Source organism: Spea bombifrons, chromosome 7, assembly GCF_027358695.1.
Source record: "Spea bombifrons isolate aSpeBom1 chromosome 7, aSpeBom1.2.pri, whole genome shotgun sequence".
Classification (NCBI taxonomy): Eukaryota; Metazoa; Chordata; class Amphibia; order Anura; family Pelobatidae; genus Spea; species Spea bombifrons.
The window spans coordinates 35874911-35895538 of record NC_071093.1 but is presented as its reverse complement, the minus strand read 5'-3'; the positions used below and the strand labels follow the sequence as shown (position 1 = coordinate 35895538).

Below are 20628 nucleotides of genomic sequence, written 5' to 3'. Positions count from 1 at the left end.
AGGAAGACATGATAGGGTTTTAATTACTGATGTTAGCTTGGTTATCTGTAATTATACATGTACGGTATATTCTTTGATCATATCGTCACACCTGATTGATATCCTTACTCAGGAGCACCTCAGGTTTTGGCTCACTTGAGCCATTACAGGAGTATTAGTCTGATCCTGTCCAAACAGGCAGTCCGGGAACTGATGGGGGTTAATTTCCTCTGCACGAGGGAACCAACAAGCCCAGACGTATGTCTTTTGGCTTTTTATGTGCCATGTCTGTGCAATGGGGTCTAGGCACAAGTAAGCAAGAAGACCCACATCTGGACTCACCTTTACACTTGTGGTGGACCCCAAGAGCAGATGTTTACACAAGCTTTCCCTATGCACACAACCTTTTTAAATGCCTAGAGTCACCTCTGGATTGCAATAGACATGTGGCTACATAAATCCATGAAAAAATAAAAATTAAAACACCTTCATATAGCTTTTCAATATACGGGATTAGCAGTATTGTTTGATTATGGGATTTGGTGCACATTTCTTAAACTTGTGTATACAGTGAAGTATTTAAAATGTAGAAGTTTGTAAGATGTTGGAAATTAAGAGTCTACACAATATCAATGCTTTTTGTAAAGTATATCTAGAATGTATAGAATATGTTGGCACATTTTGCTCTTTTAAAAAACATTTTTGGGTTTTATTCCCTACCGTTTATTCGTTTTTATGCATTGTATTTTGTGGTTCTTGTCTTCTTTCCACGTTAATGAGAAAAAGTTCTTGTTTTTTGTTAGTATTAAAGGTTATGTGGAAAAGTTTTATTACTTCATTTGTGACCTTTACAACTTTTGAAAACATCTTTTTGCAACTTCTTGCTCCTATGTGGAAATACAATGGTGTCGGGAGTCATTAATCTAAATACCCTGCAGCACTGTTTTCATTGTACATTTTCCTTTATAGAAGAAACAATGTACTATAGAAAATCTTCTTGTGACCCACGCTATAATTAGTACTATATAGCCTGATGCAGACTAGGCTGACTAAGCCCTAGCCTACGGCGGCGGGTCCAGGCAGGCGGCAGCCCCTCCGCATAACAGGGAGCCTGATTGCCCCATTGGGTGATCATGCCCCTTGTAACGACACTACTCAATTGGTTGGTTAAAAGGAAGATCTCTGTTTGCTTCCATGCCATGCTTCCTTTAAAAGTGTAGCACTGGGCTATGATGCCATATCCTGACTCCCAGTAGAAAGGACAATGGCGCAGAGGGGGCAGCCTAGGGTAAGTCCTAGGGCATCGCTGCAGATACATACCCACTGGCTTGATGGAGATTAGGATGGGTTATCTAAAGGTTTGGGGTAATAAGATAAGAGCTTCTGAAAATGAAGCTTTAAATAATTCAGGTACACACATACTTATTCATGCCAAAAGATGTGTAGCTGACAAGTTCACTTTAAGAAGTTACAGCACGTAGTATGTGCAATTCATTCTACTGTGAATAGACCTTAGTTGTTTTGAATTAAGACTTGACAACCATGAAAAGTGATCTTGGTTTTGCCAGATGGCTTCAGATTACTAGAACATGAAGAACATCTATATTTTACTCTTAAATAGTTGTCGTTCCAGAGAAGGACGACTCTGTGGGTATGGAACGTGACTGATGTGTGCCATTATATGTCAAGGGAACTGCCAGTTTGTCAAACATGTGGATATATAAATATTCTTTTTCTGTTCTCAGGCTCTGGTCTTCTCAATAAAGTGCCAAAAAATAGGCTCCTCGCATTTTTTCTTCGCTAGTGTCTTGCAATGGGTATTTAATTGATTGTAGACAAAATTGTCTAGGTTTTCTTCCCTTAAGCAAACATTAATTGAAACGAGAGCAGAGCTAAAATATAATGTAGCCTCAGGTCATAATGTAGACTGTAGTTCAGCTGCTATACAGGTTAACCTTAATGATTGGGGAAAGGTGTTAAAAGGTGTTAAATTTTGTATATTAACTGAAATAACTGAAATGTTTTATTCTGAATCTGAATTTAACATTTTTAAATTAACTATAGCTTTTAGGACTAGATAGCAAAAACTACTTAGAGATTGAGTTAAAAAAAAACTAAAAAAAAACGATTGGCAATAACCAGTGGAATGAGCCGCTGATTGGTCCTTCCATTGGTTCCTATGGTGTTTAAGATCTATGAGATAATATGATTAATTTAGGGCTGCAACTAACTATTATTTTCATAATCGATTAGTTGGCCGATTAAAAAAAACAATATGCAAATTTTTCGTTTATTTAAAATAATTTAATGAACAAACTGGGTGTTAAAAACAAACAGCAGAATAAAAAACATTAAGTTGACATTAATATGTGTCATTTCTCTAATCGCCTTCCACAATATTTCTCAAACCAGGTTTTAATACCCGAAAAAGTTTTACTAGTAAACATTGACATGTAAATTTTTTTTCATATTTCATAAAAACTATGATTGAGAAAAATGCATTTCTTGTATTTAGTTATGAACATTTGACCCCAGGCTTGCCACTCTGCCCCCTGATATGCCTTATACCCCAAATATGCCACTCTGCCCCACAGATATGCCACTCTGCCCCACAGATATGCCTTATACTCCACAACATGCCTTATCCCCCCCGATATGCCTTATGCCCCCCAGATATGCCACTTTACCCCCCTAGACTTACCAATGCATCCCCAGACTTGCCCCTTCGCTCGAGACTCCCTGGTGTCTAGTGGAGGCAGCCGGTGGACATCTGCGCGATGCGCATAGACAAGGTCATGTCACGTCGGCGCTCCGTCATAGATGCCCCGGCGGAAGTGTCGGCAGCAGAGGAGGAGGAGAGGAGGAGGATCCTGGTCCCCTGCAATGATACGGGGGGTCTGGATCTCATAGTCAGACCTCTATCGTTTACAACGATTTTCACTTTCGATTATTATCAATTTTATCTATAAGTTGTTGCAGCACTAATTTAATTTACTTTTCTGGTTATTATTTGATTGACTAGGTGGCACCCTGTAATATAAGGAAGTTTCTCATTACTGAGATGGTGGTATATATGGGGAACAGGCTCCCAGCAGAAGTGGAAGAGGCTTATACATGAGATATGCATATGACTCCTGATGGGCTGAAGGCTTCTCATCTGCCATGAAACTCTAGGCTTCAGTTAATTGTGTTTTTTGTTGCTTTTTTAAGTGGTGGGTGTTCCTCCTTATTTATTTATGTGAAATGTCATATACAAACCATACTATATTTTTTTCTAATGAGATATGTTGTAGTTGTTGTGTTTTTTGTTGCTTTTTTTAAGTGGCGGGTGTTCCTCCTTATTTATTTATGTGAAATGTCATATACAAACCATACTATATTTTTTTCTAATGAGATATGTTGTATATTTTATATGTTAACAGCAATTCCAAGCCTGCGAAATACAGATGGAGAAGCACTTCCGGACGTAAAGCCTGTGGTAGACAACGATGAACTTGCCAACTCTTACGAAAGAAAGCTGATCGAGGTAAAATTTCTTTTTTTTTGTCTCTATCACATTGTTGCAGAATTGCAAAGCACATGCCCTTTAAGCATCCATCTTTTTAGATCCCAAACTTTTATAACCCTTTGATTTTTCTCTGGAAACACAAAATGCTTGGTTATGATAATCACTGTGTTCTATGATGCTTAAACTTACAATAATGTGTATAATTAAAATATATTACTCTCACAAATATTTGTACAGCTCTACCAAGCCTCTAACTGTACCGATTTGAAACATTGAAAATGCATGTTCTTCTTAAACATTTTTTAAAAAATAAGCGTGAATCGGTGTCCTCAAGTTTATATAAACTGAGTATGTAGAGGAAACTAACCTGTTGGAACTTTCGGCCTCCTCTCGTGTCGGATATTAAAAAAAGAGCAAAAACTGTATGTATTTTTGTTTAGTGACAAGCAGTAAATTAGGTGGGAAATCAATATACTTTTGGGTTTTTTTTTATCGCCTGCTCTGCTTTATCTCATGGGTTGTCTGGCAACTGCATGAGCTTCTATTAGATATGAGACGGTGGAGGTGATAAACACGTACTGAAAGCAGTTGGGGGCCTTGCAGATCAAATGTTTTCCAAAACCAATGCTGAGGATATGAGGCGGGAAGTGTGGTGATTTAGAGATGGATACAAAAAAAAACATGTCTTGCCCTTCTGCAGTATTAATCTGGCCAGTAACCTCTGAAACAACAATTTATCATCTATATTCCATAATGGAAGGGGAATCCCTTTCTGCGGCATGGTATTCAGTACAGGAAAGTTTAGTATCCTGCCTCTTCATTTCCTTCACAGCAGTTGACAGAAAACCACATAATTTTTTTTAACTGATTCAGATTTTAATGTAAACTTTTGGTTTGGTTAAATCAGATAAAGTGAATCTATTACAGTAAAGGTAAGAAAAAAGTGACAGATCACCAATCACTCCAACTGTTGGCACCCAGCTACAGGGTGTCGTGAGATGACCTTGTGCAGCTCCAGTGGAAGACTTCCGTTTATTGATAGCTTGTTGGGAGTTCGTAGGATCTCTCCAAGCGATCCATGATCGCTCAAGTGCTACATGGGACACTGACCAAAAATCTGGACTGTCCTGTAATGACAAAAAACTTGGGAGGCTTGTTATTCTGCAGTAACGCTAGTCTTAACAAGACTTCCATTTCAGTATAGGCCTTGAATTTTGTTGCTGGCTTTTTTGTATTCTAACCCATTTTAAACTGTTTGTAAAAATGATTATTTTCTTTTCCTACTGTAAATTAGTAAATATAGATGTCACACAATTAACCCAATACTGCCCAGAGCCGAGCTGTGTTAAGGTTTAACACCACAGCCAGCCCAGCTTTCCTATTTAAGTTATTTTTCATTCGGTATGACCAAATCAGACAGGGTGCCGAATTAATTTTAATTAGTTACCCTTAGACACTTTTCATATTCGTGCTATGGACAGCATCATGGATACCGAGGATAAATCTATACTTTCTTGCTGTTACAAGGAAACATCCTGGTTAATAATGCAAAGAGACATGGAAACTGAAGATAATGTTGTTTTCTTTCACAGAAGCATAATTTACTTATAAGTAGCCTAATGGAATATTCAGAAAGCAGAGCAGTTTTAGGCTGCACACTCACAGACTCCCAGTCAAGACAGCATCAGTCTGCTCGTTCATCTTGAGCAGCTGGGAGATCCACTGTGAAAAATGGCCTTCTCCTACGGCCGCGCATATCAGAGATCCCCATTTACACTCAGATTTGATGCAGGCAATTAGTAAGACATTTGGTATTCAAAATCTGCTTATAAAATGATCATTAAGATATGTAATTGGTATGTATTCAAATATGAGCATCTGACTATTGGAAAAGTGTTATTTTTCAGTTTAGGTTGGCCTTTCAACTGAAGGTCATTCCATTCCTTTTAGAAGAAGTACAGTACAACACATTTTATCCTGTACAGGACCTAATCATAGACTGTCACAAAACAGTGACCAGTTTAGGTAACTCCAGCGTGTTTTACACTTGTGAGAGCGGGAAGTATCTTGTTTCTGTTTTGTATTGGACTTGTGTACTGGGTGGGTCACGTATACATGATATGCCTTGAGCACTACAGCTGTATCTAATTCATGTTTTAAAAGTAACATAGGAGAAGTTAGGTTAGCGACAGTTGACAGTTTAGCACAAACACCTACAACGGCCGGTTTTCTGTGCTGATAATCGCGATGTAGCCTGTTAAACAAACATGGGAGAAAACGATGGTTTTTGTGATGCAAAAACGACAGCTATCAACATAGGAAAAGATGTAAAGTTATATAAGCTCTTTTGACTTCAGAAGTGTCTTTATCTGCTCTCCTTTCATCTGATGAAGAGACCTCTGTGTTCTGAAAGCTTGTGGAACAATAGATCTTGTCTATGTCGGCACTCAAAAAAATATCAACTTTAACTAACAATCTTTCAACCTATTATGTTTTAAATCATGGTATGCTCTTTATTACACCCCATATTTTTATTCCATAATGGATTTGTTTTGCTCATTATAAAAAGTTCACCTCTTTTTTTTTAAATATGAATATTCATTGAAACTTCGAGCAAGTTAACAGCTACAGAATTTTTAAGAAAGTTTTTTGCAGTAAACAGTCTGCAAAGAAATATAAATCTACTTTTAATGCTTCGTTTTCTCAAGCGTAGTAAAAAGGAGCTGTTAAAATATGCAGCCCTAAATAATTCAGTATGCATTGGGAAAATTATGAATTCTAAATACTTTCTCAGAAATCTTTTTGACCCAAGCCACTGCTAGAGTAGAAACGCTATGAATTCATATCACTGTTTTGTACAGTTAAATGGCCGGGGGTTAAAATTAAAGATAGTTGTTTTTTTTTTTTTGCAGTTTACTGCTGAAGAATATTGGATAGTCTTCTGCTGATAATGACATAATGATAACTGAAGCATTTTGGCCAACAGGGATTAAGCCACTAATTTTGATTTCATTTATTTGACAGTTTTTTGTTTTACTGTTTGACAGCAGAGGACAAATGATGGCAGAAAATAAAATATCTTTCATTGGGTTTTACGGCTTCATGCAGGCAATGTCAAATTTAAAGGGTCACAAAGTTCAGGTAAATTCAGGCCAGGCAGTGTTGGCACTCCATTTTATGATCTATCCACATACAATTACTTATACCTCAGAGCTTTCAAGGGTAAGCTTCTCAGAGCTCTCTTTCTGGGGGTGGCCTTGAATTGGGGAGTGGCAAGCCTCAGACAGCTTTTGGTGGATGGGGAGCAGGGAGAATTTGGGATGGGCATGTCCACACACTGCTCCCCTGCCTAAAGAAAGAAGGCACTGATCTGGAGACAGAGCCGCCATCAAAAATCATGGGGCCCATTACAGACTTAAAGCCTGGGTCTCCAGGCCCCTCCTGTCATCCTACCCCATCACCCCTCATTATGATCCTCCCATAAGGAAAACTTATGAGAGCAATGTTACCTCTGTGTGACATTGCATACCCTCCTGATGGCAGCTCTGCCTAGGGACACTGTGACCAAGCCAGAGTTTTCACAGGTATGATGATAACCACCTTCCCGATATATTTGGTAATACTCCTGATTTTGCTATGTCATGCAGCCATAAACAGACAGTCAACATATTTCATGAATAGATACAGGGAACCGTCACATCTTGTTTTAGGTGTTTTTTTCCCTCCTGAGTTTCTCTGATTATTCAAATCAACAGTTATGATGCTCCCTTGTATCAACAAACAATGGATTGATGCTCTGGCTCGAGCTATGTTTGTTTTCATTGGTTAGTACCCAAAAATATTGGTCAACATCTGCTTTAAATATACCACTTATGTTAATTGATGAGGTGTGAAATAGCTACATACTCATCTGGGACAATTATTTGTTTCGGACAAGGTTATTGGACAAGTGGAAATGTCAAGCATTAGAATAAGAATCTAGAATAAATACTAAGTAATCAAATAATGTGTAGGTATTAGGATAGCAAACCTAGGCAGCATGGAATCTGTTTTATATTATAAAAAGATATGTGGTTATCTGTTTCCTTTGTTTGTTTAACCACTTCGTACCACATGATAATGTCTGCCATTTAGTAATGCGAGTGCCGTGAGCAACAACAATGTTCGAATACCAGAATTACCCATAGACAACAATGATTATGGGAACAATCGAAGCTTTATTGTATGGCTAGGGGCAGAGAAGGAGCTACCTCTGGACTTGCTAAGAATCATTCTTCATGCAGGAGAGGAAAAAACCCCATTTTCAGGAGGAAACCTCTGGGGAACCATGACTTGAAGAACAACCCTTCCCTCTGGACACTAAAAGGTGAACGCTGAACCAGCGTAATATATATGAACATGCAGCTTCATATATATACATCATCAGTAATAGCTGGCAGCAGAGGATGCATCACACAGCATGTTTAACCCATGGACAGAGCACTGGATGCCACTCATAACTTTATTTACCGTATTTGCTCGATTATAAGACGAGGTTTTTTTCAGAGCAAATGCTCTGAAAAATACCCCTCGTCTTCTAATCGGGGTCGTCTTCTAATCAGACCTCAAATAGAGGTCTGATTAGGAGACTAAGATCCAGATCCCCCGCACAGTCTCACCCGACCCCCCCCCATACACACACTTACCGGTGCTTCCTGCTTTGTTGCCGGGGCAGCGGGTTGACGTCTACGCGATGCGCGTAGACAACGTCCGCTGCAGCCGGAAGGAGGTGTGGCTAGCAGCGGGGGTTGTCTGCGTCCGTCGCATAGACCTTCCCCGACTGTCAGAGTCGGGGAAAGTATACGCGACGGACGCATACAAACCCCCGCTGCTAGCCACACCTCCTTCCGGCTGCAGCAGAAGGCGACGTCAACCCGCTGCCCCGGCTGGAAGCACCGGTAAGAGAGGGGGGAGAGCGGGGGAAGGGGGGTGAGAGAGAGAGGGGGGTGAGAGAGGGGGGGGAGAGAGAGGGGGGGAGAGAGGGAGAGAGAGAGAGAGAGAGAGAGAGAGTGTGTTAGTTAAATGGGGTTATAGGGTGTGTGTGTGTTAAATGGGGGCATAGGGCATTTCTGGAGTGGCGTTAAGGGGGCATTTAATAGAGCACTCTGCCTCCTGAAATGCCTTATACCTCCCTATATGCCACTCTGCCCCATAATATGCCTTTTAACCCCCTAAATGGCAGAGTGGCATATAGGGGTATAAGGCATTTCTGGAGGCAGAGTGCTCTATACAATGCCTTTTAACTCCCTTAATGCCACTCTGCCTCCTGAAATGCCTTATACCTCCCTATATGCCACTCTGCCCCATAATATGCATTTTAACCCCCTAAATGCCAGAATGGGATATAGGGGTATAAGGCATTTCTGGAGGCAGAGTGGCACATAGGGGGTCAAAAGGCATACCATGGGGCACAGTGGCATATAGAGGGTTAAGAGGCATATCATGGGCCACAGTGCCATATTGGAGTGGCAAGCCTGGGGGCAGATGTGCGTAACAGGGGGACAGTTTGGAAAATACAAGAAATAAAAACAAAAGAAATCTTTTTCTCAATCATAGCTTTTATTAAAAAAAGAGTTTACATGAATTAACATTTACTGGTAAAACTTTTTTCCTTTGGGGTCGTCTTATATTCAGGCTTTTTCTTTTTTCCTAACTTAATATTCAGATTTTGGGGGGTCGTCTTATAATCAGGGTCGTCTTATAATCGAGCAAATACGGTATATAAAATACCGTATTTGCTCGATTATAAGACGACCCCCCAAAATCTAAATATTAATTTAGGAAAAAAACAAAAAGGGCATATACAGATTCCCGGGTTGCTGCTAGAATAGCATTGCCCAGTAAGTACACAAAACAAAGCAAGAATTTAGCACATACCCAGCGAATACAATTCAAAAAACACCTAAGTCATAAATATTGGGGATTCCATCACACTATATGGCCAGATATTGCTTAACCCACCACTACGTCAAAGTACTCCTACTTTGGCGAATCTTATGTATTTTTTCATGGATATGGCTTACCAAGGAGCTGAATCAGTGGGAGTGCAATGCATTTTAACCCAAAAGAGACCCTCAAGCAAGTTAAAGCCTTCTCTGGACACCATTAATGAGACGCCTGTGTGACAGCAGGGGGTTCTCAACCTAAGGTTTGGTCAGAACCTGCAAATCTACAAAAAAAAATATACAGAAAGGAGAGCGCACAACCTAAAAATGATTCTGTTTTAAGCACCGTGATCACAGGAGTTTTAGAAATAGTTGATTCAATATGTACTTGAAGTATGTAATTTTGAATAAATAGTATTTTTTTAAATTTGAAATTTGAGTATAAATAAAAATTACACATATAAATTATTGTAATTTTAATCTTCAAATATTAATTCTCTTGTAAAAACATGGTATCAACAAAGAAAGCATGCGAATGGTTGTAACATTGTATTGTTCTTTTATGTTATGGAATGTTTGATTACCTCATGAATTTTTAATGCAACAACGCTAGAAAATCACTCTGGTGATAATTTGAGAAGCAATTTGGCTCCTTAATTTGCAGGAAATTGCCTAATTATGATTTAATCTTGCCAGTTCTTTTTATTTGTGGCGAAGCTATTTTTAGTTTGTACCTCGTGCGAACTGCTGACAGTTTGCTGTAAGGAAAAGGGAGCAAAACTATATAGCGACTATAGTAAATGTACATATATCATAAGAAAATTATATGGCTAGAAAAAAAAGATTAGCCATGTCAAGGACAATGCTTTCTCTGCAAAGATGTTGTTTGCGAGGCTGTTCCATAGTAAACTTCCAAATTACATATAATACTTTTGTTTATGAGATCACAATGTTGGCCTTTAATCCAACCACCCCCTTCTTATTTTTCTATTTCTTTATTGTATTGTTTAAGATTAGTAAACATGCACCTCCATAATTGAGGTGGAGTTAAAAAATGAAACCCCTTGTATTTCTGAAGAACACAGGAGAGATGCTTGGACTTTCCCACATGTTGCTGCTGGTTCCCCAGCCTTTGTTACATGATTGCATGCATTTCATTAGTTTGATTGCTTGAGCCCATGTCAGGATCCGCAGGGATTTGAACCAGCAACCTTGTGGATTCCAGATTACTCGCCTACCACTACTACACCAGGTGGATCTTTGGTTGCTGTTTCCTTCTGCCTCTCCTTGGCCATGTTGTTCCTGCGTGCTCTTGACTCACCTGCCCCTCGTTCGAGCAATTAAGGCCCAATATAAACCAGGTATTATCCTAACCTAAGTGTTAGAGCATTGTGTTCCCGGCCTTGTATACTGAGCTACTGATTTGCTGCATTTAATCTGTCTTCTGTGTTTGTCCTTTGGGACCCCGCTGATCGTGATATTCTGGTTTCTGACCTTTTGCTTGGACTGCGACCATTCTTCGGATCATCCTTTGTACTGTGCATTGGTCAGAATCCACTGCTGCCTGCTGCCTCCTACCATTCTGCTGCCGCCTGCCGTGTACCCTGCCAGAGGGCTTCCAGTTTCCTGTCTGTACTGAGCTTGTCACCCCACGTTTATATCCTGCTCGTGCTCAGAACACATATAGATGGCGCCCAAAAGGAAGACTAGGGCTAAAGTGGAGAGCAGCCCTGGACTGGATACATTATCAGCCTGTCTACGGCCATGCTCTGAATCCGAACCTGCCCCTGCATCGAGACTCTGATCCAGCATCCAGTGCCCTTACAGCCCTATTCCTGGCTTAGGCTGGGTGATCAGGAAGGGTAGAGAAGGAATTTCAGCAGGAAGTAGACCCAACTAAAATGTGTGTGCTTGTAAAATATTTTTTAATGTCCACATCAGCAGCATACCTTAATGTGTTTTACCATATCTAATTCAGTAATATATATAAATACACACACTACATGGGCAAAAGTATTGGGACACCTGACCATTACACCAACAGGGACTTCTATGACATTGCGTTCTAAGTACATACACATTAATACGTAGTTGGTCCCCCATAGTTGGAAGCATAACAAGGACATACCAAGACATTTTGGACAATGCTATTCTTCCAACTTTGTGGGAACAGTTTGGGGAAGGTCCTTTTCTATTCCGGCATGACTGTGCCCCAGCGCACAAAGCAAGTTCCCTAAAAACATGATTGGATGAGTTTGGTGTGGAAGAATTTGACTGACCCACACAGAGCCCTGACCTCATGAGTGGAAGCTGTTTTAGCTGCAAAGGCGCCAACTCTATATTAACAACTGTGTATTTAGAACACAATGTCATAAAAGTTCCATCAGGTGCCAAGTGTTTGAGAATCAAATCCATGTGCTATGCCATTCTGATTATGGACATTTCAGAAGAACATTCTTGTTACCAGTGTTCTGTTAGCGAATTAGTTTAGCCAAAAGGATTTTTTGAAAACCAAATTTGTGCCAATATTTATTTTGTTTTTCTATTAACGATAAAACAACACAGCCTGGATATATGGCCTGACTATATCTTGTGTTTTAAGGACAGGGTTCTTCTATATGTTTGATTTAATTGTCAAGCATTGGCAGTACATGTACCGTGTGCTGTGTGTGTCAACATTATATTCCTACATTTACATGTTTTATATATTTGAAACCATATAGATTCACAATTTTCTTTGCAAAATTTGTTAGCTTAAACAACATTCAATACATTTTGTATTTATCTACAGGAATATATTTAGGAGAAAAACAAGTAGATTTTTCTTTTGAAACTTTGTTTCATTTGGCAATAATCCATTTAATTAGTAGTTAATATATTGTATTATTTATTGGTCCTGTCCAGCAGGTGGCGCTATTAAATCAAATGATTTCTACCTGCTTGGTTCATTGCAGCTCTGATAAAATAGTCTTGTGTAAAATTTATATGGAAGTGGATGTGTTTTGTGTTCCATATAAGAAAATACAAAAAAAAAAGTATTTTGACTGGATTAACCTTGTTTGCCAAAGTGATTCACTGCCCTTTTGAGGTTAAACTTAATGTGAGGTAGCCGCAGTTGTAAATATTTAAGTATAGTAACATAAAAAGGATAAATACAAGTCTTAGAATAGCTATAGCAACATGTATCCATACAGTATAAAAGGATTCTAGTATCTTTGGTTTATGATGACAGTAGCAATCTTTACTAAATAAAAAAAAAACTTATGACAACTTAAAAAGCAAATAAATTGTGGTATTAATTTCAAAACATGAAGTGTAAGACGCTCTCGCATTCCTTGCAGCTCCTAGAAGGATGACCTTAAATGTGCAACTTTCAATTTCCTGTGAAATTATTATTTTCCTCCTTTTGGAGGGATTAACCAAACTTTTAATGCCTTGGTTTCAGCTTTAGTGTTTTTTCTTTTAATTACTCAGGTAGGATTCAGGTATACATATTTTCTGGAGCTTGAGAATATTACCATACTGTTCTTTCTTCTTCTAATTTCATGTTTAGAGTTTTGTTTTCATGTATATATATACACACCGGTATATCTCAACTGCGTGTATTATGTGCTGATGTAGTGTATGTATATATATAGATATATATATATATCTATATATATACATACACTCTCACTGCCAACTTCATTCTTTGTGGCATACTTTCTACAAGGTGCTGGAAACATTCCTCAGAGATTTTGGTCCATGTGGACATGATGGCATCACAAGTTGCTGCAGATTTGTTGGCTGCACATCCATGATGCGAATCTCCCGTTCTACCACATCCCGAAGGTGCTCTATTGGATTGAGATCTGGTGACTGTGGAATTCAGTGAACTCATTATCATGTTCAAGAAACCAGTTTGAGATGACGTGAGCTTTGTGACATGGTGCATTATCCTGCTAGAAGTAGCCATCAGAGGATGAGTACACTGTGGTCATAAACGGATGGACATGGCCAGCAACAATACTCAGGTAGGCTACCGTGTTTAAACGATGCTCAATTGGTACTAAGGGGCCCAAAGTGTGCCAAGAAAATGCCCCCCACACCATCAGCCTGAACCGTTGATACAAGGCAGGATGGATCCATGCTTTCATGTTTACGCCAAAGTCTGACCCTGCCATCTGAATGTCGCAGCTGGAATCGAGACTCATCAGACCAGGCGACGTTCTTCCAGCCTTCCATTGTCCAATTTTGGTGATTCTGTGCTAACAGGAGTGGCACCCGGTGTGGTCTTCTGCTGCTGCAGCCCATCTGCTTCCAGGTTCGACGAGTTGTGCGTTCAGAGATGGTTTTCTGCATACCTTGGTTGTAAAAAGTGGTTATGTGAGTTACTGTTGCCTTTCTGTCATCTCGAACCAGTCTGCCCATTCTCCTCTGACATCAACAAGTCATTTTCTTCCACACAACTGCCTCTCACTGGATATTTTCTCTTTCTTGGACCATTCTCTGTAAACCTGTGAGTTGGTTGTGTGTGAAAATCCAAGTAGATCAGCAGTTTCTGAAATACTCAGAACAGCACATCTGGCACCAACAACCATCTACAGTCTCTACCTACACAGGGACCGCTGTTCACACATGGGATCCTCAGATTGTAAGCTTATTTGAGCAGGGCTTTCCTCCCCTTGTGTTTATGTCCAAATTGTTTTTAATGCACGGCTTGTTATGTCCTGTTTTTTCATCGCACAGCTCTGTGGAATATGATGGTACTATAAAAATAATTAAATAAATAATACTTAACAAGTAGCAACAAATAACAACAGTAAGGCGTTCTTTGTGGCACCATTAGGTTTAGTATGAGTTGATAGGTGTACACTAAACCAAGAAGGTCAATTAGCATTTGATCTCCACCAATTCAAAACCTTCTGCATTTTGTCTGTTTTAGAAAATAATAAATAACCTGGCGAAGCCACAAGAGATGCTGTAATAGAAATTGGAATCAGGGTCTCCTTCGATCTACACTTTACATTCCATGCAAATTTGGCTGCGATCCCAAAACTAATATGTTCCTTTTTCTGCTTTATTTCACCCCAGAGAACAGGCTGAGTCGTCTTATAGTAACGTAATGAAATTTCAGCAGTGACCTAGTTCATGGTGAATCCCGTAACCAAATTATTTTCTGTTGATTTTGGAAGAGTGCGTTACCTCTACGAATATATAAGCAGGCAAACTAAGTTATACGAACTTAAATGATCTGCCAAGTTATCACACAACTGATTTTATTGAAGGCATAATAACTGATGAGTTTGTTAATGGAACGAAAAAAGGTATAGCTACAGTTTGGCTCTTGATTAATACCCAGCTTAGCTTCACATTTACATGGTATTGCATTGGTGTTGCAATAGAAATTCATTATAGGATAATGTAAAGATAATATAGATAGAACAATAGAACAAAATGCCAAAAAATGGTTTAGTAAACTGGTATTTTGGGGTGAGCTGAAATAAGATGAAAACTCTATTTTTCACTTCTTATCTGTGCTTTATGAAGTTGCAACCATGGTCCTTGTTGGCCCTGCATTATTCATAGTTAAATCTGTGATCTAATCTCAGCCTTTTAATTATGCATCATGACCATCTCAGCCTTTCTTGCAGAAGAAATTCACTATGGTTGGCGCTTCACAATGCAAAATAAGACTGACTGGTTTATTCCTTAAAGCAGGAGTTTACAGCAGAATGTGAATTCACTGTGCATTATAAAGGGCCATCCCTGGGATGTTTCTCCGAACTGACCCTGTGTAAAAACATAGTTCAATCAGCGAGGGCACTTTCTAGAAATCTTGCAGAGGAATCGCATTGATGTTGGCGCTTCAAACTCACCCTCTGGCAGTGGGGTCCTCACGGTACCCTTCTGAACGTGCATTAGGATTCTGTGCTGGACGATGGTTAGATGCCTTGCCCATCTTCTTGAACCAGTCAATAGCTTGAACATCCTACATCTACAGCACAGTCTCAGTCTAGTGGGATTAAACGGTTTAGTTATTAGGTATCCACAAGAATACTGGTGCCTATTATTATTTAAGCCCCTGTCCTTTCCTATAGCCATGCTTACACTCTCTCCTTTCCGCCTGCCTAATTTTTCAAGCGTGCTAGAGTCTAAGTGGCATATATAGTGTGCCACCAGGTTAATTGCTGAACCCAGCGTCAAGATGAGCATACATGCAGGTTCAGATGCCTGGCAGCACTGCCTCGTTTGCTTCGCTAATCCCTAAAAGAAATGCGTTTGTCGTTAATTCCCTTTGAAGTTCAAAACAATTTTCAACTACTCATTCGAGGTTTATTAAAGGGACAGTCTACTGCCCCAAACAATCTTACCAAATCAAGATTATTATTAAGCAGTTCCAAGGCAAAATGTCAGGACAGGAAAGGTGACTTACAATAGTAAATTGTCAAGTCCAGGTTAAAGTTATAAGGGGGTTATTAACATTAAGTAGAAATCGTCTATGATGTAGTTGTAACATCATCCAATCGCATCAGAAGGGGTCTGACCTTAAGCTTTCATGATATAGAATCAATAGCAATCAAATCCAATTCTACAGGAAGAATGGTATGGGTGTATGTATATATATATATACACACACACACAAAATCTAATCTAAATAATATGAATACACCTTATGAAACAGATCAACCATCGAATGCACAAAAATACAAGCTACAAAGAAAAGAAATATATGCAATTAGACTTCTTTCTGTCTTTTTAATGTGAACAACATAACATTATTTGTTGTATCTTGGCCTTTTCTTTAATAATCTCTACCCAAACTTCTGAATCAATAGCAAGTTTGGACAAGCAGTATTCTTCATCATATAATGGTTTCTAAACATAAAGATTTGTATCTTAGAACATTAATAAAGTCTGTGTTCCTGTAGACCTGATGTTCTTTTACACAGTGAAAAGTGCCTGGGGTATAGTACATTGTAAATAAAATGATGCTCTGTCACCATGATAAAATGCCACATATAGAATTTTACACCGTAATTTCAGATAGGATATACCCAATAGGTGAAGATCAGGCCAAACTTTTCCAAAAAAATAAAAAAGTTCAGTAACTCCTGTTCCACTTTCTGAATGTACCGTTGAGACGCAAATCCATTTCCTTGCAGTGTTTCCGGTAAATAAGGGATCTTCATAAAGCCCATGCACTCTCCACTCCTGCATATATTGGAATAACGTTTTATAGATGGCCCATATTTTTGCATTGATTTGGAATTTGGTGAAGATACTGATTACTTTGTGCTCAGTACAGTTTGGAAAAAGTGCAACCGTAACCAGTAAAATTCTAAAGGGACATTTTAGTGTCCCATACAGCCTCACCAACAAACAATGCCTATTTGTAAGTACTCTAGTACTTTGGAAGAGCTGCCCCCTATGTGGTCCAGTATTTGGGCCACTAAAATAAATAGGAGCAGTTTTATCAGGCTTCTCTGGTCTCCTTAAAAATAATTCCTGTATCCTATTGTTCACTGAAGTCTTTAATATCTTATTATACTGCCGGGCAAAGGACTTTACTTAGTCGCACAGTTGGCACATCAGAGCACTTCCACAAAAGGGCAGCGCCTCTGGGCACACATATCTACAGTCACATACACAATATCTTCCCATAAAATGATGGGGGAATGATGGTTTAAGTCCAGTGCTAAGAGAAACTAATTACTTTTATTACTACGTGAATGACCCTCGTCATATTTTAACTCTTTCCACCTGGGCCAATCATGCTTGGAAGAAATAAGTGGCTGTGTTAGTGCTCAGGCCACCTGGTAAAGGTTGGCTTGTGAAAGGGAAACCGTGTCCTAATCACCATTCCTTGTGGCAAGGAACATACGCTTTATTTTATTTCCTCTCTTCATAACCATAGCACATATACCAATCATATTACATTTTATCATCCATGTAACACAAACGATATTTTTGAACAAGTCCTGCATATTTTTATAGATGCTTCAAAATGTTCCCAACCCAATCTCTAAAAGTAATAAACCAACACTCGCTGTCACAGCAGCCCTAAAGTGAGTGACAATGCAATTTATTCCCTAAATAACTTTTTACATTTATAGAGCACTAGTAGATTCTGTTGCACTTGGTAATACTTTGATACTAAAAAAGTTTAATTTTTTTTTTAAAAAAGCCACCTAATGATTTACTTAATTTTTTTTTAAATAGTCAATCTTGCATATTCTATTTATAAATACAAATTGTAAATGTGTACTAAGTTTTTTGGTATAATAAGATGCACTATATAATATCAACTCGGTTTTGTCTTGTGACAATAATATTACGTACTTCAATGTCTTAATTGTTAAAACAAGAAGAGTAGACAAGAGGAACCGTTTTAAACTGGAACGTCAAAGAATGAAATATTATCGTTGATTTACCTATGTAATTTGGCTTTATAATGTTCGATTATTTTATATATAATATAACATATTGCATGCACATGTCTGCTTGCTGCCATTTTTGGATATTTAGTGTATTAACTTTCTCTCTGCATGAAAGCACAGCACTTCCAACTCATTTAGCGTCTTTTGGTGTTCGAGACTAAATAACGGAGGTTAGTAATTTGTTTTCGGAGTTTGCTGTGTGAGTCGGGGCACTGGCAACCAGGGTGGGTGCTTCCTTCTAAGGACAAAACTGAAGGAAAGGGACCCTAGAGTCTTTAGATATTGGAGAGAAGCCATGGAGAACCTTCAACCTTCTCCCTCCATAGTCAAGATCATGAGCTAACAAGATACAAGATAATATATATATGTTGGTGTATTGTACTCAAACTCTGCCCAGTGAACAGCAGACTGTAAAATGAGACCTGTTATTAGGATTGTGGAAAAAGTAACATCATGGGAAATAACCCATGAGATAGCTAGAAGGAAAAAAAATCAAACCTCACTTTTAAATGTATCTGTCATAGCTTTGAAAACCAAGCAGAAGGCATAGACATATAGAATTAAATACATATTATTTTTAAAATTCACAATAAATGAAATCCCTTAAGAGATGAGACCTTTGGGGCACCATACACATTTTCCATCACCAGTTGTTAATGTTAATATTTGTAGTACAAAAATGTTGAAACTGGTAAAATCAGTACCTGCCAGCTACCAAGCAAAGGAGGCCTTTGGAGACCAAGTTGTTTCTTGCCTTACGGTCTATTTTTCTAGTCAAATATAACTCCTGTAGGAAAGACATTCGGTTTGTTAGTTTCTTAATTTTTCCCTAGAAAAAAAATCTGTCTGTGCTTAGTTGAAAAAAAAATAGAAACAGAATTTTACAGCAAATAGGAACCGTTCGGCCCATCCAGTCTGCCCATTTTACCTGCTTTAAAGACACAGTTGCCACCGCCTCTGCTCAACCCACAAAAACCTACAGATGAAAAAAGTCCCATGCCCTGCCACAAATATGTATGTATGTATGTATATATATATATATATATATACACAAACATACACACAGTATATATATATATAATGTATTGATTTATTTGCACTTTCCAAAATTAAAAGGTTTTCCTAGTAGTGTAAATGTGCAACTTAAACCCAATTCAAAAGCAGTATTTCAAGAACTGTGAGCAGTGAAGAAAATCATGGTGTTTTTTAGATATATTTTGCATTTTGTGGAATCTAATAGTCCACTTTTTTTCTAACAAAAAACATGTAAGATGGCCATTGTCTTCTATATCAAAATATTATCGCTGATGACTTCTCCCCACATCCTTACTTTTTACATTTTGAACTCTGACTAATTTAAGTCAAAAGTATTGTTTAAGTGAACCAGAATTTTGCACAAAACACAGTGATACAAAAATGTTGTTAATGCGTTTACTTGGAGACTGGTTTCAGCACCAAAAAAAGAATATCTATAACTGTGTACTTGATTAGTGGGAGATCTGTATTATTTCTATTCCATATGGCTTTTAATGTGTCACAGCTTTGTTCTGAAAAAGTAAATAGTGATGACATCAGCACTGTATGTTCACTTTTTGAATTAACATGTTTTGTGTCTATTGTTGACCAATATTAATGTCTCATTAGAGGTATTGGGCTTGCTGCCTAGAAGTACTGGTAGCCAATAAAAATTTCAGATTTGATCCAAATTCAATGTCATCACATTTTAATTAAATCAAACAAAAGGTCACTATTTTGCTATTTAGGTTTTTGGCATTTGTTGATTATTGAGTGTTCATTTTGCTGTCAACTTTCAGATTCATAGAAGCACCATTTTCCTTTTAATATATTCAATTCAAGTTTAAAAAAAACCCCAAAACTATCAATGTTCTCATACTTTGAAACTTCCCAAGCTATCCAAAGCTCCCCTCTCCTGAGGGAATGGCTATTTGAAGGAGCAGGGCTAGCCCCAGACATGTGTAAGTGGGTGGGGAGTTGGATGTAAGTGGGTGGGGAGTAGGCAGAATCAGAGAGGGAAGTGGGCGTGGCCACTTCCCTCACTGGAGAAAGAAGAAACTGACCCAGAGACCTGGCAAAGTGAGGCTTCACCTGGCACCTTTGGGTCAAACCCAGGGAGGTCCCAGGTATAGTAATCATGAATTGCAGGATTTATTTATTTATTTTTAAGTGAATTATATAAAACTGAGCCATGGAATGTAAATGGGCAGTGATATTAACTCTAAATACTACCTTTTTAATAAATAGACTCTAACCCATGACACACGTCTAGGAAACCCAGAATGGTTTTATGTGTCAGCCCTGAGTTAAAGTCTGGATGAACAAAGATCCTCAAAGTTGCTGACTGGACACCATCTGCTGGAAGACATTTTGTTCACACCAGTTAATGTTTGGGTGGCTTAATGGATTCAGTTATCAACATAATAAACATTGTGTCATTTTAAGAAGGGAAAAGTTTTTTAGACAAAAAATTTGTGAGAAAAGGAAGATAAGGTTTTTCAACAGCCTTGGAACCAAGGCGAGTCTCCCATATGTAAGTCACTGCCACAAATATGAATCCGAAGCATCAAGATGCAAAATGGATCTCTAAAAGGAGAGTTCAAGATCAGGGTCACTGGCAACATAAACCAAATCCAAGAAAACAAACCAAAAAAGTCAACAAAACTGAAGATCTGCTAGAATAATACCAGGTTACTATCCAAAAAGCACCAGGACCATATAAGCACCAACTGAGGGTTTTCATTTAAGATATTTGAAACTAACATGATGTAAAGTACATCTC

At 38.5% G+C, this 20628-nt stretch overlaps 1 protein-coding gene across 1 annotated transcript in view; it reads left to right on the top strand.

Moving 5' to 3' along the window:
• The window catches only part of SNX29 (sorting nexin 29), a 161528-nt gene that overhangs the window by 69275 nt on the left and 71625 nt on the right, over positions 1 to 20628 (top strand). The window contains exon 15 of the mRNA XM_053471455.1: positions 3402 to 3505. Within this exon, the coding sequence (XP_053327430.1) occupies positions 3402 to 3505 (104 nt within the window). The remainder of the gene's footprint in view (positions 1 to 3401; positions 3506 to 20628) is intronic.